Source organism: Manduca sexta, chromosome 17, assembly GCF_014839805.1.
Source record: "Manduca sexta isolate Smith_Timp_Sample1 chromosome 17, JHU_Msex_v1.0, whole genome shotgun sequence".
NCBI lineage: Eukaryota > Metazoa > Arthropoda > Insecta > Lepidoptera > Sphingidae > Manduca > Manduca sexta.
The window spans coordinates 5,241,491-5,260,046 of NC_051131.1; the positions used below are offsets into that span (position 1 = coordinate 5,241,491).

The 18,556-nt window shown below is 35.2% G+C and overlaps 1 protein-coding gene across 3 annotated transcripts in view; it reads left to right on the plus strand.

The window, feature by feature from the left end:
* The window catches only part of LOC115453818 (ecdysone receptor-like), a 279,568-nt gene that overhangs the window by 195,901 nt on the left and 65,111 nt on the right, over window positions 1-18,556 (plus strand). For 2 of the 3 annotated variants that reach the window (XM_030182564.2, XM_030182557.2), the window contains one exon: window positions 6,019-6,099. The exons of the other annotated variant lie outside the window; for it this stretch is intronic. In XM_030182564.2, coding sequence (XP_030038424.1) covers window positions 6,019-6,099 — 81 coding nt within the window. The remainder of the gene's footprint in view (window positions 1-6,018; window positions 6,100-18,556) is intronic. 3 annotated transcript variants of the gene reach the window in all.

Below are 18,556 nucleotides of genomic sequence, written 5' to 3' on the forward strand. Positions count from 1 at the left end.
CGCGCACGGAGGAGTATGAGATTTGGCATAATTAATGTCATATAGAGAAACAGTGCAGAAAAATAAAACTTATATATAATACGTGTTATAAATATATTCAATTCGACGGTCAATTTGGACCACTAGTTTACATTATATTGAATAATTTTAAAATCATTAAAAATATTATTGTGCCATTATTATTATACGGTCAATGGCTTGAAGAAAATATCCGTCATGCGTGATGCTGGTTTTGTAGTCTTTCAAAAAAATAATTCCCTAACCTGATTTTCAATTAATCATCCACATGTCATCATATATTGACCCCATACTGGGCGCATGGTCGTTTTAACATGCTACTGAGACAGCTTTGCCAATATTTTTGTGAGTTCGTTAAATTTTCACTTCATCGTGACCGGACTTGCAAACTGTCTTGCTTGACAGTCAAAATTGTAATCGACTATAAGCTATCAGTTAATATGAAGCGGAAAGTAACTTTTTAAATATTTTTCACATAACGATATAGAATAATAAGCAATACAAAAGAAGGTCAGACTTCAGCAGGATTTTTTAAATTTAAAATACACATACGGTTTATTTCGTATCAAGATAAACAATGATTCATACAGGTACATAGAGGATGAACGTTTACCCATATAGTTGCAATAAACGTTAAAGTTTATGCAACCATTGTCATCATCGGACGCAATGATGAAAAATCATCTAAAAGTAGACACGGCAACACGTTCGTTGTCAAGTTCATCATTAGCGAAATGATCTCATCAGCCCACAGCCACGACATAACACATTGTGATAAATGTCCGCCCGTCGCTCTTCGTTTATAAATTATACGTTCAACGCTATCCGTCGATCTGTAATTGAAGAGAATTGCCGCAATTTATAAGGCACAGCCTCTTTTGAACAACCAATGAATTGAGCAATTAGCCTGGTAAGAATTTACTCGATCAAAAAAAAATGGACGCCAGTAAAGTTAATTAAACTGGGCATTGTCACGGCCCGATTGAGGGAAAAAAGTAAACATCTCTCATCAAATTATTTAAAGAGGGAAGAGTGACTGGAAGACCACGGGTGCCAAATGCATTCCAACGTTGTTGTCGCGCGTATAATTTAAATCACGCATCACATGCGGTCACAGTGATTTAGATTCAGCGGTGTTTTTCTGTTTTCAGTCCGTGTCTGTTGCCATTTTTGTGGCTAAGTAGTGTTTTTAACATTTTTCTCTGTCTTTCAATTTACAAACGCCCACCTGTTGTTTTTTCCGCTTATTGGTGCACAGTACACGAGTTCTAAAAATGTATTTTGAAAAATAAGGAAGAAATAATTAATAATTTTGTGGTGGCTTTTGGAGTGAGCAATCGGTATTCAGTGGTTTGAGGTAAGGCTAGGGTGCCCTATTCCGTCTGCATATTCGTCGTTTTAGCTAATACGGGTGTTTTAATCGAACTGCTTTGATAGCCGTATAAGTTAATGGTGTTTTTTCTTTCTGCCTGACTTTACAAGTATTCCAGCGCAATGACGTAGCGTAGTGAAGCCTATCTTTGGCGTGATATAACGTTTGCGTCAATAAAAGTGTAATGAACTTCATTCTCCCTTATATTAATATACCTAAGCCACAGAATCGCAGTTTTCTCCAATTGGTCGTGTTAAAATAAATTCAATTAAGTTTGGAAAAATCTTGTAATCAACGCCGATAACTGCTTGATAAAAACGGAAAGAATTAATCTATATGAACGTGCAATTCTATAACTTGTTATCAGAGCCATTAAAGTAATACCTCTGTAGAATATATAAACGGATATTAGTTCTTGCCCTCTCGATATATTTGACAGTATTACCGCATTAAGTCTTCTCCAGGGGTGAAGCTACGTATCAGTAATTCGGAGCCTCCGTGCTTTAGGAACCTCTCTTGGGCCATATCTTTATTAAACTAAGCAGGCACCCGAATGGCATTGCTCTCAAGATCCCTTAACTTTTGATATAGGGTTCTTTATCACTGGTTTTTTAAAAATCTAAACAAGACAACCGCAACTAAAGCGCATCCCTTGGCCCATGTCTACTTTAAACTAAGCAAGCGCCTAAAAAAAAAAAGAAAAAAAAAACTTGGCATTGTCCTGAAAGGCCGTCAAATTTTACATAGGGTCCTACGAGCTACATCACTCGCCTTTAAAGACGTAAATACAAGGCAACAGTAACTAAAGCGAATACTAACCACTGTTATAAAAGGCCAAAGATTACAATCGCAATTAATAAACCTAGTCCACACGAGGTTGATACTCCTTACACACGTAACAAATTAAATATTCATTAATGTCAAAAGTTAATTTACCCGACTATTTACTAAAAATATATTTATATTCACCGAACTAAACTTGGTGATTATAAAATACAATGAGAACAGTGAAATGGCGATATTCCTTATTAAAAATTCAATTAAAACGAAGCGCATTTTGTAACAAAGGCGCTTTGTTTCAAAGTTACCATTATGGTGAAGAACGAAATAATGAAATCGCGCGTGTCTCGGCCACCTCTTCTTAATTTGTATAAGTATTATTGCACGTATTATGTAGTTATGAATGCGCGCCGTACAAAAGGCATAAAAACATCTTGAATAGATTTTTGTACAGACTCAGTCTGTCTGTTGGATTTATCGTTCTTTGTAGCCGGTGATTACATTTATTTTAAGACTGTTTTTTGTGTCTATTTAGGTATCAATTACCTTTTTCGGTGAGGTACAGTCAACCACTAAAGTAGCTGGACAAATTCAAAACTTGAAAACGTTTGTACACATTAACAATAGCTGAAAATGTACTTTTTCTTAATCTTAAAAACAGGAAACTCCTTGGAGTTTATATTAGTGAATAAAAAAAAATTACTGATACGGACACAGAAGTTTAAAGGAGATTTAAAGTTCTCAATTCGTTCAGCTACTTTTGTGACTGACTGTACAATAAATCCTTTTACATTTATATAATAATGTTATTACTGGTAATAAAATGTCTACATAAAGCTATTTTACGAATAAATTTGCGTATAGTTTTTCATGTCTAAGTATTCGCCATTCAAATTGGCTACAGCACACGTTTAAAATTACTTACATACCATAAAGCTTTTATTGCCTACAGCGAATGGTTGCTATCTCAATCGAAAATACACTCATTACGTCAAGGTGTAATTTGCCCTGAAATAAAATGAAATTGTGTAGGCAATACACATTTTATGACGGAGGCGTTAGTTCAGTCCGATTTAATGGAAGAGGCTATTATTTATTTTCATCAATTTCATTTAGGTATTAAGAATGCTAGTACATAATTTTTAGCAATATTAATAATTCGTGTATTAACTATAACGCAGGATCTTCATTCATGGAAGGATCTTGGGTAGGCCTTTGCCCGATATTATAACATTATAGGCTAATACAATATTAAAGCGTTGTACCGGGGTCATAAAGCCAAATGTTCATATTTATTTTAATATAATTCGTACGTATCAATTATGTTGGATATTTGGTAACATAACGTCTTGTTTTTTTTTTCTTAAGACAACAAATAACGGTTCAATAAATTATGCTTCCAATTAACAATGAATGCGGCGGTAAACAATAAAGTAACATATAAAATATAACTCTTAACTCGTTATTGTTCATTATGCATCATTGAGGAATTAAAACGTCCATTTGTAATGTATTGAAATGTACGTGGGAAGTCCAAATGACGCCAAGCAAGATCGTCGCTACAGATATATTAGTGTAGGAAGTGTTTGTATTAACTTCTATATCGAATAGGATATGTATATATTGTGTAACGATCGCCTTGACGAATATATACGTCATACAACCAAATGACGAGACGAGCAAATCATTAATTATAATAACCAATTATCATTGGCATAAATAGTAGTAACATTTAAAATCTATACTTATAATAAATCTGTAGAGAGGTCAATTCTGTACATGAAATATATTTCAAAAATAACTATCAGGGGGTGATTAGGGATCGATACTGATTCCAAAAATGCAATTAGTAAAATTTTTGTCTGTCTGTCTGTCTGTATAACCGTTATAGAAACAAAAACTACTCGACGGATTTTAACGAAACTTGGTACAATTATTTTTCATACTCCTGTGCTGGTTATAGTATACTTTTCATCACGCTACAATTAATAGGAGCAGAGCAGTGAAGGGAAATGTTGGGAAAACGGGAGAAGTTACTCCATTTTTTAAGCTTCCGTCGCGTGTGCAACCTTAATGGTTAAAGCTACATAGAAATCATGTATGACGGAAATGTTCTCCTTAAAATTATGTAAAAAATATCCCACGACAGCATATGTCTATCTTTTATGGTTGACTCACAATGACACGTGTAACTCCCGATAGCTTAGCAGTTCGAAGCTTTCTCATTATATTTGTTTACTAATCTTAGGAACTATCGGTCCAAACTGAAAAATTCTTTTTGCGTTGGATAGCCCTTTATTTGTGGATTGCTATAGGCTATATATCATCACGCTATACCCAATAGGAACGGAGCAGTAATGAAACATGTTACAAATACGGGGACAATTTATTAGTTTTGAGAGCTTCCGTTGCGTGCGCTGCGTAAACGGTTAAAGTTATGCAACAATGATGTATGTCGGGATTATTCCTCTAAAAAAGTTCTAAAAAAATATATTATAAAACAAAGTCCCCCGCTGCATCCGTTTGCCTGAACGTCTTAAACTCAAAAACTACCCAACGTATTAAGATAAAATTTGGTATGGAGACAGTTTGAAACTCTGGGAAGAACATAGGCTCCAGGGAAACTACTACTTTTATAATGGAAAACTTTAGCCTGAAAAACTTTATAACGCGGGCGGAGCCGCGAGCAAAAGCTAGTATTGAAATATAAAACAACAAATAGCCCAGCGCTCGTTACTGCGAGATGACAATCTTACTTCTTACTAATATTATAAATGATTTTTGTGAAAATGATTGTTAGAAATAAACACAAACTACTAAACGGATTTAGATGAAATTTAGCACTCGGATAGAAAATGTCCTGGATAAACATGTAGGTTATCTTTTATTCCGGTAATTTGCTTCCGTGGGAAATATTTGAACTCTTATCATTATTTAAGTATATGACGTTGATATCATACAGATGGCGCTGTAATTTATGGAGTTGTTGCGGAAAAGCTTTTGGTATGGCAAAGTAGCGATCAACACTTATTAATTGTACTATAGCTATAAACTGTGACTGTATTAGGTTGCGAACCGAAAAGCAATAATTCTTGGTATTTGTACCGTCCTACTTGATCACAGTAGGTCAAATTGGCCCGGTTGTAAAACAAAAAATCTCAAAATTATTATATTTCTAAGTCTAAATGTAAACATCATTGATAATTATTACTTTATTCAAAATTATATTATAAATATAATAATTATCATCAAAGCTAAATTAAACGCATAATATTACAACGTAACAACGTAGGTAATCCACGATTATATAATGTTAGCGAAAAATATTTTCTGCATAGATGAGACGAAGTAACAATCACACGTTACTCGCTATGAAGTCGTAAAGTTTTAATCTATGATTAATGGTGTTGTCATGAATAAAAGATGTCGTAATTTAGACTATAATGGTCGTGTTATATCGTCAGCGATGTCTTCCGGTGAGATGGCTTTGATCCGCCGACCATCGACATTCTACACTCACGCACCGAGGTCGCCTTTATTAAAATTCTTGGTGGTTTAATGCGAACACTAGATTTGTTGTTATTAATATTTTAATAGTTATATAATTGAGTTGTGTAGTCATACTCTTCGTGGCTTCAAAGGTGATCGTGTATTTGGGGTAGATCAGCAAATTTCTGTCGACATGCGAGGGATCCTCATCTCGATCTTTTGATCCCTTAATTGGGCCCCGCTCCACTTACCATCGGGTGCAATGCAGCGCTGGTGTGCCTATAAAAAATCAATTATACCCTGATAGTTTATGTGTTAAATTTAAGCCCAACTTATACGAAGTTTTTCCTTCTTCTCAGCTGAAAGACGTCCCCTGCAGGACAAAGACCTCTCCCAAAGACGTCCACATCCCGTCATCCTGGGGAGTCGGCATCCGAAAAGTTTGTATTCAATACTAGCTTTTGGCCCATACTTAATCCTAGTCCTTATAATATGAAAAATTAATCATTTTATAACTATATCTAAACTCGACTTCCTTATGTACATATTTATATATATGTATTTATCGTATAACGATAACTACCAAGCTGAACAAACTAATTCTATGAGGGTGTGGTACCCTATTTTCCTTTGCAAGATACATGTTACACAACTCTCAGTTCTAGAATTGATCATATTTCATACATAAGGTTATGCATACAGGTAAAACTCGATTCTATTATATACAATTTATTGTATGTTTCATATCGATAAATGTAGAAATACCGAGAAATTTCTCAGCTTTTTTTAAATGTAAGGCCATACATTATCTTGTTTTTAAGGGACATAACAATCCACCTTCGTGAAATCTATTAATATAGGCCCCAGTTCGGACCAGTCTATATAAACATAGTCCTTTTTTATTCTACTTCATTTCGTTTTTAATGAAAAAATAATTATTACGGTACCTTTGATAAATTCCGCTGTCTAAATATCAAGTTGGTTAATTCATCTCCTTGTCATTAAACTTACAATTATTAAAATGAATAAAGGCGAAATGCTACTTTAATAATTTATCATATTACGAACATTCTACATTTAAAAATAAACTTTAAAGTTACTTATTCATGAACGCAAGTTATTTAAATATGTCAAGAACTCGAAACAATAACGATTGAATTTTTTATAATATCTCTATATTAAGATCACTGAGAATATTTTGTTTAATAATAATTAGTATCTGGGAAAGTTCTGGGACTTTTCTTCTTTTGACTCTTGGTTTTAGGGCCCGAGTTGATTTTTATAATTAGGCGATATGTAAGCGAGAATTGTATTACTACAAATGTTCATATTTTACTATGTAGGTTTATTATTTTATTACTTTTAAATGTGATTTTTAGATCAAGATATAGGCCACATATTATATCAAAACATTAAGTGAAATTATTTATCTCATATTGTACAACAAATGTTTGAAGATTTATTTCCGATATTCTTACAATTCATGATTTTAAATCTCACTAAACACAAACGTCGTTAAATTGAGAAAACTATTTATAGTACACGCTTTAATCCTACAGGTCTAGTATTACTTGATGTGGTACACGGACTAGTGCTCCTTTGGCATTTAACACCATCGTTGTGCCATCGATGATAACAGGTTTGGAAACCTTGACATTCTCTAATAGCCTCCGATGGCCGTTGATTTTATATTTCATATTTATTTATGTGTGATTCGCCTTTCGTACTATTCAATTAAGATATCAAGATCATAAATATCTAGGCGTTTAGTTTTATTACGTTACTTTAATACTTAGTAATCTGTTTTCTTCAAATTACCAATTCTGAGATGGTAATCAAGTCATATTTATAAATTCAATTCTATTGATGGCACTGATACAAATATTCCAATGAGATATAAATTAATATTCAACCTTCAAACATATCTGTAAATTGGTTTTCTTTCTCTGCCTATACAAGTAAATATTTCCCAGAATTATTCATGAAACACCATTTTGAAAGGCGTGATGAATAGGTTAACTCGTATAATTCGACACAGGTATTAATCTTCGTGTATTTAGTTATTTACCAAATTGAAATTGGATTGAAATCGGTGTTGGCGATCTGACGACTTATTTCTGAATGAGAAGTGACTGTTCCTACCGCCCCCGCTTAAAAGCCATGACTAAAATCACCTAGTCCTGCTCTATTTATGAAAATGAATAATGACCCTTAAAATACTCTATGAAAACTCATTTGTTGCTTTTGATTGGCTGAAGACTCCGCGTATTCACTATTTTCGCCAAAACCAAAGGCTATTGTTGCCAATTTCTGTTTCTTGGCAATTTATAGAAAAAAGGCGGTTTATTATTATAGAGTTGAACTGAACGTGAATGACTTTTTGCAACATAATATATGATTCTGTTTAGTTCGTGTTTAGACAATTTTAGTGACGTAATTACTTATTTTTTTTATTTCTTTGAATGACGAGACGATCTTGCCGTTCGCCTGACGGTAAACTACAAATAAATGGGCAAATTAAATAATACATTAACGATGAATATTTTTTATAACCTTCATAATCGCATATTGTGTTCAACACTTAACACTGTAACTATAAAAATGTAACTGCGGTGTAGTTGGATCATTAAAGGTCAACCCGACATTTAAATATATTAATATGAACAATTACCCATTAGTAATGCAATTATTTGTACAAAATTTATATTTTGGAGAATTGTGTAATGTTATGTACATAAATGCTCATTAATACCTTACATACCCGATTGGAAAGGCGGAGGCGCAACTAATTTATTGTTCGCAGTGAGTATTCCCATGAAATGATAAGACGAGCTTGTCTCTATATGAGTACAAATTCCAGACTCTAACCTGATACTAAGCAATAAAATCTATACATCTTTACCCGAATCGAACCTGAGATGTCACCACGGCAGCCATACCGAGACACAACTATGTCACTAAGGTAGCCACTGAGCCAGGCATTCTGAATGTATGCAGTTATTATCAAAATAATTACAAAATTATGTTTAACAAATCCGCTTACTTGTATAACCGGTTGATAAAATAATTTCATCTATTTATTCTCTTGCTGAGCTAATGAACATGCTTCATGTAATTTGTAACATAATCTTTGAACAACAAACTCATTGAAGAGATCAACAACCCAAGAGCAGGTCTAAATTGATTTTTAATATCGTATGACTCGAGTAAAGTTGTTTTCACTGAGGGACGTTTTTGAAGGTTAGGCCACTCGATAGAGCAAACACTGATAGCTGTTTCAATTTGTTTACTTTGGATATACACCCTTATACTTCGAGAGCTTTTGTGATTAGGGTATTATTATAACATTCTAGTCTCACTTTTCTACATCTTGCGTTTGATATGAGGGCTGACCTTGTACTAAAATTATAAACATTCTTGAACATTTATTTTTTGTATTTTTACCTTTCTATACAAAATCCAACATGTAACAGGCAAATATTGTGGCTATTAAAAATTATAGATATTACATAATTTGTTTTGTTTAAAAAGTTTTCTGATGTAAAATTTTATTCAATGGACTTAGATCTATGCGTGCGACAATTATTTCTCTGAAATAACCGGTGCCTTTTTGTAATAAATACAACGCTTTTTTTCATAGAGCATAATCCAAAATGTCAGTCGTCGAAAAAAAATCTCCAGCATTTTGAAATTTGATTGATAAGTTAGATTTGAATTCAGATACAATCCTTATCGCTTCATAAGTGTTTGCTAATAAACTTACATCGCCTTCAGCATTCGCCAAATTCATATATACATAAAATAGTTTCGAACAAACCCACTCAATGGCGCTTCCAAAGGTCAGTTCTTAAGTTAAAAGATACATAACACGTTATCGGTGTTTACTCTGTTACATTGTAACAAGTTAAACACATCCTATTTCCTTCATCCGGGCAAATATTTCGCTTGCGAATGTAATCTCCAGGCCGATAACACGGCTAAGGTTTAGATTAGTGTTAAGGACTTAAGTCATGTTAAGGAAACATCGTATTGTACACTGTAAGGTTGTATGAGATGAGATGGTTCCAATTTGAGCTTGTTAATTTACGTACTTTGTAAAGGTTTTTTAAGCAGTGAAATGATATCATTTGTATACACATAAGTACGAAGAATGTTATTTTTTTCATTTCCTAAGAAGCTAACTGTTCCATATCATGATTAGGGGCTGCTTATTGTCTCAGTTCTGGTTCTTCAATACACTCAACGGATGCCTGGAAAATGTTCGCTGTCTATTTACATTGCAAAGCTAATTTTTTCAGTGTAGAAAAACAAATTGATCACAAAAGAACCAGTACACTCGCCGCTCTGTAATATCAATCAATGTCATAATTCCAGCTGTTACTCGCTAATAACAAGAATTATTTAAATGTGCCTTTGAAGATCCGAAGCGAACTGAAAATAAATTAAAAGGCCGCACAATTGACGGAACTGTACGTTGAAATTGTAAGTTGTAATTGATAGCTTATAATATTTAAAGGCCATCGCGATATTCACGTATGATACAGAAAAAATAATATACGTCGGTTAAAAAGTTTATATAGAATGGTATAATTTAGTTTCTAAGTTATTATTCCATATTTTATTACTTTGGCTCGTCATCTTTAAAAATGATATAATATTTAAAGTTAACGAAATAATGGGCTGGATATACGATTCCACTTGGTATATTCGCGAGTTTTTATGAAACTTAGCCGCGATTTAATATTTTAATAGCAATGTTAAAAAAGTTATGGTAAAAAGAAATAAAGCACTACTAGTATATCGGTCGTCTAACGGTTGACCATACATTTTCATTTGCATTTAGTACATATTTTTTAATTCTGTGAAACATTGTCTGTACGAGTACACTATTATTATTACCATTTTGCTCTTCACTTGCGGTACTTACACTTTCCAAAATATCTCAGATCTTCCCTCCGGTTACAACCATTTCTTAGTTACCATGAACTCCATCAGAGCCGACTGTCAGCCAGGCAGGCGGTTACTAACAAAACTAATATTTTTTTGCAACATACTTCATAATAACCTTTAATCTACCTTAGATAAGGGCAAGTGTAGAAAGACTTAACTACACTACCAACCTACCTACCAACTACAAATCCAACCTCTCAGCCTCCAAAATATATGTCTTTTAAATTTTAGTAGCATTTATGGTATATGTACCGCCCTTTATAGTGAAGCCCGCTCAAGTGGCCGAATGTTCGTGCACATTATATCTACACGTACGATGTTTGTTCGGAGCCAATTGCTTTCGCAAATATCATATTACCGTTCGCATATTAATATTTACAGAGTTACGTGCAGGTTTAGTGATCGATTCGCGATGTGTGGGCAGTTTCACAGTTCAAAATCAATTTTTACCAACAACATTTTACTTAGTCAACTGCTATTGGTTTTGGCGTTGTATATTTTGTAGTTGATTTCGGGATTATTTATAGCAAAGGGGCCGTTCAAGTATTTCCTAACGCAATTTGGATGGGAGGGGGGCTTGTAAAACGTTATGATGCGTTACAGGCGCGGGAGGGGAGTTCGTACAAGGCGTTATGGAACATAATTTTTTTATTTTAAAACAATAAAGATATTTAAGCGACTTTCCGGTACTTTGCGTAACATAATTGTGAATATTAGAAAAAAATTGTCACTTTAGAGTTACATAACTTTTTGAGGGGGTGCGAGGGCGTACAGGAAAACGTTACGGTGCATTACATGGGGGGTGAGAGGTTAAAAAATCTTCAAAAATTGCGTTACGTAATACTTAAATGGCCCCAAAGTGAATAATTATTACACAACCTTATATTTCAAAAACGTAATATTTATAAATAGTCTTAAGGCAGTGAATTTCATTGGGTTCGTAACGTTAATAAAACTTAAAAAAATTAAAACAAATCAGATGAAGCGTTAAATGAAATCGTTGCCATCTGGGACGCGAGAATGCGGACGAATAAATGTTGCTTGTGCCAACGTAAGGTTGTAAATGTTTTCCATATTTCGTAAACGCATATCATTATCAATAAGCCGCATGATTATAATATTATTTCATAGATAGATTATATTTTATGAGCGTATTTAAAAATTTCACAATCTCGGAATTTGTAAAGATCAATGAAGTAACACTTGACACGCGTGCTAACTCCACTTTCAAACCATTTTGGAGTTTATTTATAACTCATAAATCAACATATGCACATACCTACATAGTTATACTAGATATGCGTAAGCCAAGTTCACCTATAAACATCTATACTGAAACAATAGGAAGCAAGTTCCAACGGCAAGTACAGTGGTGCACCGCGCATGCGCCACTAGGGAGAAAGCGACCTGCAGCCAGGCTGGTCATTCACCCCGCTCTAAATTCGGCCAAGGTCTGCGGCGAGACATTAGCTTCCCGGCCCATCTGCTCTCACTGGAAATGGTTTATTAACTGGAATATAATTGCCTGACATAAATTACAAACAACTTGTACGACTCAACACCTTCGTACTTTACTGATTTACGACACATTTTTCTTATACCTTATTTTGTTATCTCTAGTCGCATGTTGCTCACGCTTGAACAGAATAAATTTGGAACTTGCCGTTGAAATATTTTTAAAAACAGATTTACGAGGATTTTCTCCTTCCTACCATCTGGCAGATGTACGCCTATTTATAAATCAGCCCGTTCACGAGGAAACAAAGTTTAAGTTTGAGCTTTATAGCCAGGCGAGAAAAGTAATAAAACGCATCGCGAGAGATTCGAACGTCGAACTTCCATTTAAATTCGGCCAAGGTCCCGACGCGTGCAGTGACCTTTCCACTTGCGATGAAAAAAAAATCCGACGCAAGGCCAAGATGCTTCGGTCAGTACGAAACCCAACTCCAAACTTGGTTTAAAGAATGTTAAAGCCAATAATGATTGCGTGTTGGCGCATTCCGGCGCCAGCTGCAATAAAAGGTCCAAATCCAACATCAAAACTAAAAGGAACGCCGTCGGGGAGTCCATCGAACCGCGTCTAAATCCAGCCAAGGTCTCAGCCAGCTGAAGGGCGCCTCGCCCGACCGCCTTTGTACCGACTGGTCGTTTACACCGCACACCGATAACAAAGGGTTGGTTAATGTACCTACGGCACTCTCGGCACTGACTCATATGTGCCTGTGATTCTAGAAAAAAGCAGCGCGCATGTATTTATGTACAATTTACAAACGTTTTCACAAAAGGCACAAATATGCAAAAAACAACATGTCTAATATTTCATTAGAGACCACCCGACGAGAGACACGACAATCACATTCAACAGACGCCCAAAACAAACCAAAAGTATCTGATACATGAGCATTAATAAACAGTCCAGCACCGATGTAAATTAAAGCCGTGGGTTTCTGTGGCATACGATCGAAAAAATAAAGGAAAGTAAGAGAATACTTAATGTATTGGTAAGCTCATACGGGTATATAACGCCAGTATTTATACAGAGTTGTCTAGACATGGTTTTGCTTCAGTGAGCTGAGATGCGCCGTAGTCTTGCGGTGAGGCTCCTGCTGCGTTCCCATTGCGGCGAGCGTGGTTTAAAAAATAAATCATTATGATTATGTTTCTCATTATAAACAAAAAATCATTTGACAATAATAGTATATTAATCAGCGAACCTAACCTTGCACACACGACTCATTAGATTAAGGAAATAAAAACAACGTATCATAACATTATTGCTAATTTGGATTGAACCTGACGAAACAAGGAAAACACGTGTCGGCCAGCATAAACAACAAAAATAACAATTTTAATAACGTATTTACATAACAGTCAACGAAGCGCAATAACCTCATAACCTGCCACAAGCTGGATTCACTTGATAAGCATTTTTTGGGTTAAATGTTCGGCTCGGTGCACGCAGCCCTGAGCGCGCGCGTTCCTTTGTGACCTACATCGCTCCCCCAGTGTTTTAGGGTTTACAGTAGACTGCCTATGGTCGCGCCCTGACCTGCCGCAAGTGGAGTGCGCTTACGTATTGCGAACTAAAATAGCCGGGAGTGGAGTCAGCTGCGTGTCTCCAAAGGGCGCGGTGCGGGCGCGAGTCGCGACCACTTCCGCCTTACCCGTTGGCCTTCGATTATTCACTACCTAAATGAACGCATAACAAACTACTGTTACCTACAATTTTTGTATTATGATATAGCATTCGGATATTAATTAACTAATAAATTAACCGTGTATTATACTCGTGATAAAGTCTCCCACGTTATTTCAATTCAAGTGGCTTGAAAATGTATTTTAACTCCAAACAGAAAAAATAAGTTACGGTATCCGCGCATTTCTTGTTTTTTTTAAACTATGAAAAATATCCTTAGATATTCACACCGCAAAATTTATGAGTTAAAACACTTATATTAATGTAATATGTGTGTAATTAAAATTGTTTTATTTTTATTATGAATGTTAATTTCTTGGTTATTAGTATAAACTAAAATCATGGTACAAATCAACTAAATTAGCTCCATCCTAGAGATTTAATGCTTAAAACAAGTGTAGAACATGTTCGAAACATTACACAATCAATAAAGTTCCATACAATGTTGTGGACGCATAAAATTAGAGCGAGCGAGTCGGAGTGGCAACTGGGATTCGAAACCAAATTTTTTTACCATCGTTGGTGGCACGGAACTGTTGCACGCGTGTTGCATCTATTATCGATTGGCATCTACTAATGCATAGCATTGTTCACACTAGAATCGATGCCTGAGCGTCTCTGTCGCCCCCGTGCTTCTATTTTTACCGCTTCATTGCTTACTCCCCTCGCTGCCTGTTTCCTGCCTTTTATTAAACTATCTGTATGTTAATTAACAACGGCCTCGCCGCTCAGACCGGGTTTGTTTATTTTTCTATTAGCTTGTTCCTACGAAACATTCGCCGTTTAAGGTCCTGCCGTGTAAGATCTGTTTGGGAGAGCGCTCATTACAGCTGCATTCATGCTGAGTTTATTTTCGTTGCAGCTAGCTTATCTTGCAAGTAGTCATATTGTGTCATGCTTCCTTTTATTTTTTCGACCTTCAACTACTTTTAATTAGACGGTCCGCGTGTTGTCAGCCCGACCCTCGGTGGTTGGCGCGCCTTGTCTAGCATTATTATTGGCGGTATCTTCGTCTCTGTCTTTAGGGGCATCTGGTATACATAAACCTGCGCATGTTTACGTTATGTCTACGTGTCTTCCCCGTGCACAGTGTTTGTGTGCGTCCGTCTACGTGTGTATGTGTGTGTGAGTGTGGTGCAGTGTGGCAGGGGTGCGGGGTGCGGACGCATGTTGGTGAGCGTGGCGTTTCGTGTACAGCTGTTGTGGGTTTATGAAGCCGTGCCGGCATCGACTTCTCTAAATTTATGCTTCCTCATGACCCATGCTTATATTTTATACAAACCATAGTTACACATTAAGCTCGTGACACGAAACTATTTAATATTCTAATCAGGACGCCAGTTAAACAAGAAATATATATTCTAATAACATTCGTTAATAAAAATATTATGTTTGTACCGTATTTTCCAATTTAAATTTATGTACATACATCTTCTACATACATGGTACAATGTATGTTCAAGTTTCAAGATGGCTACACAGTCAGATGACTTTGTCGTCGAAATTATTTGTTTCTTTAGTTCTCATTGCAGCATTGTAAGAAAATAATGATATCATTATTCACGGCTCTTTTGTCACGCTTCGGAAAGCATGTACCGGTGCGAATAAGATTCCTTGGTAACCCGTCTCATGCTTACTTCAGACAGCACAATAGTCAAACAGCTGGCGAGAGGTCAACGACACCGGGGCGCTAGTGCAAATTGTAAACTTACACATTGGAAAAGCAAAAAATAACACCCATTTTGTTGATCCGCATGCGCGCTTCATCAACATTCTAAGAATGTTTGGGCTTTTCAAAACGACGAATGTTGCATGTATTTTCAGATCGGTTTATCCTTATATCGACTTTGACAAAAGAGTGTTTTGAAATATATTATTTATCGCGTTGTGCGTATTGTAAAAATGAGCAAGAAACGGAACGCTTATACGTTTACTGAAGACGCTTTATTTACATAACCAAACATTGAACTCTGCAACTGACCTTACTTACTAGCGGGCGCACCGCGTAACATTGGTGGTATTGAACGCGCTCGCATGTTGTGCCGTGACGTCACCGTCCAAAAACCCCCGGGGTCGATGCTCGGGCCCCTACCTGAATTTTTTGTTGCATCCCTTGTGACGGTATTGGAATCCACAAGGGACAAAATATTTCTTCCATCCATCAAGATGTAATTTATATTTTTGTAACTCTTTAAATTTTTTCGATTCTAATACGAACTTGTGATGTATCGAAATGTTGGCTAATAAGTAAAAAGCCTAGAAAATATTTATAATATTGGCGTACGACGAATTAGAATTTACCCATGATTTGTGGTTTTATCGGAGGCTCTGAGCTTCTAAATACATTCTCCTTACGTTTTCATAATGACAGATCAAGTGGAAGACACTTCGGAGCCAAAATCAGGTCCATTACTAGATATATACCAGTGGCGAAAAGTGAATTTCATAGCCAAGTTAGCAGAAATACATTAATTAAGACAAATGTAAATGAACCTAAAAGGGAACCCGGTAGCAATCGGGTTGTAAAGACGTTTCGCCACCGATATATACTACTATATTCCTCTAAACCGTAATAGGCGGAGAAATGTCGTATAAGATCGCGAATTATTATGTTGAGGGATAAAGAAAAAAGATTTTTTTTAACAATAAATGTGTATCTATTTTAACCAATGCCATCTTTGCTAAATTTTCAAAAATCTTCTAATTCCCATAACACTTAAATATTATTCATAGTAATAAACAGTGTAACGAATACCCAGGGTTCCTCAAAATCCAAAATCTAATAGATAATTTCATTTTTATAAGTTTCTTCAGGCTGATCTTTACTCCTTTTATTGCTATTGCACCAATGAGGGAACACGCACCAAATTACTCATCAACAATAACAAGTATACAACCAATGAATGTAAATTTAAATATATGCAAATTAGTAAGGAGAATTAAATGACCAAACAGCCGATTGGACAAAACAATATTAATGTAAATGTAAATAAGGAAAGGAAGCCCTTAATACAGCTAAATATAAAAATTAATGTAAACATTGGTAAACAAATATGGATCTCAGCATATAAAGAACTTGTAATTTGCCAAAATAAACGATGTGATACGACAGCGTACCATAAAAACGCTTTTTTCCAAAAATATTTACACAAGGCTCGTTAAAATTTTATAGACTTTCGTGTGCGCAGAAAAAAATGTTATTTTTGTTTATGGCCGATTCCAGTATAGCATGTCATGCCAACCGCGCCGAAAACGACGGTACTGCACACTGTACCAACATAAAAATTACGTACCGGATACGATCAGTTCGGATTGGCACAAGAGGCTTCCCGTTGCGCAAGTCGGTCTCACAGGTCGCTGATCCCGCACAATTGGGCCGACCAAAAATGTGTCAAGTTGAACCCAGGTCGTTAACCCTGAGTCTGTTTACGTTTACCTCTTTCGCGACCACATTACGATGCGACGCGGTATAAGACGCCCGTTTTACTCTCTCTCTCTTGTAATTATACCCTTAATTTGGGAAATTTAAAATTTTCCTAACTCAATAGTCAATACCCGTCTAAAAATATTAGATGAATATTGAAGGTTAAAATAGCTCAAAGGATCGATGAAATAAACAAGTAAACTAACATTAAATTATTCGAATTAATTTTGTCTTGTTATCGATAACAGACATTATGTTTAGTACTAATATTTACCTAACAGTAGGCCGCCCGAATAAGGTCATGTATTTAGTATGTATTTATGACATAGTTAAGCAGTGTTTCGTCTTATCTTACATTTTACCATTTCAAATGCTTGAGCAAACGCTTATTATTCACAGCTCGTTCGCCTCGAGTAGAAAAGAAATAATTGTAATGGTGTCTACGTGAGAAATAAATAATTCATAGACATCTTTTGAAAAATATTATGGTCGGCGGCGCGGGCGCATTACAATTGTAGATTAAACTCACTAGTGGCGTACACCCTACAACTGGTATTGTCGCTAAAAAGAGAAAGTGTTGCCTTATGTAAAAATACGCCTTTGAGAATGGTTTGCCAGACTTTATTCACATAAGCGCCGTCGAATTGCATTTATGATTACAGTATGACAAGTTAACGATCTGCGTTTTATTACCATTTATAACAATATATAGGTATGTTATTTGTCATAATATTTATTCAAATATGTTTACAGTAAAATATGTTCATTTAGTACAGTAAAACTTGATGTAATCATTCTATAATCCTAATATAGCATATTTTTTAAAAGATGAAGATTATTCAGAACTCAAACCACTTGACATTTAAGCATAATGTTGATATAATCATAAAATTTTGCACTAAAACAAATATTCATCATATTTAGTCTACTTGGGAGCCATTGAATATATTCAATTCGTTTCCATTACATACTCAAATAAAAAACAAGAGATATGGTTTATTTAAGAATAAGATTAATTGCCTTGATTGTTTATATTACGAGACGACAGGTCATTCATATGTTTATCCATCGAATGTAATTAAGAATAACTTTTTATAAACATCGGGTGGAAGTTATTGGCACACGTTTCGCACCTGCATACCCAGTTATAATAACAGTTGTCACAGTTGACATTACGAATAATATGAAATACACCACTGCAATATAAAAACAAATTTTATTGCAAAGCGTTGAATTGTAACTCGAAAATTAATCTAAGTACAGAAGTAGAGAGTTGTAACTAAGAAATTTTAATGGTAACACATTTTTGGGGGTAAAAGTTGTATTC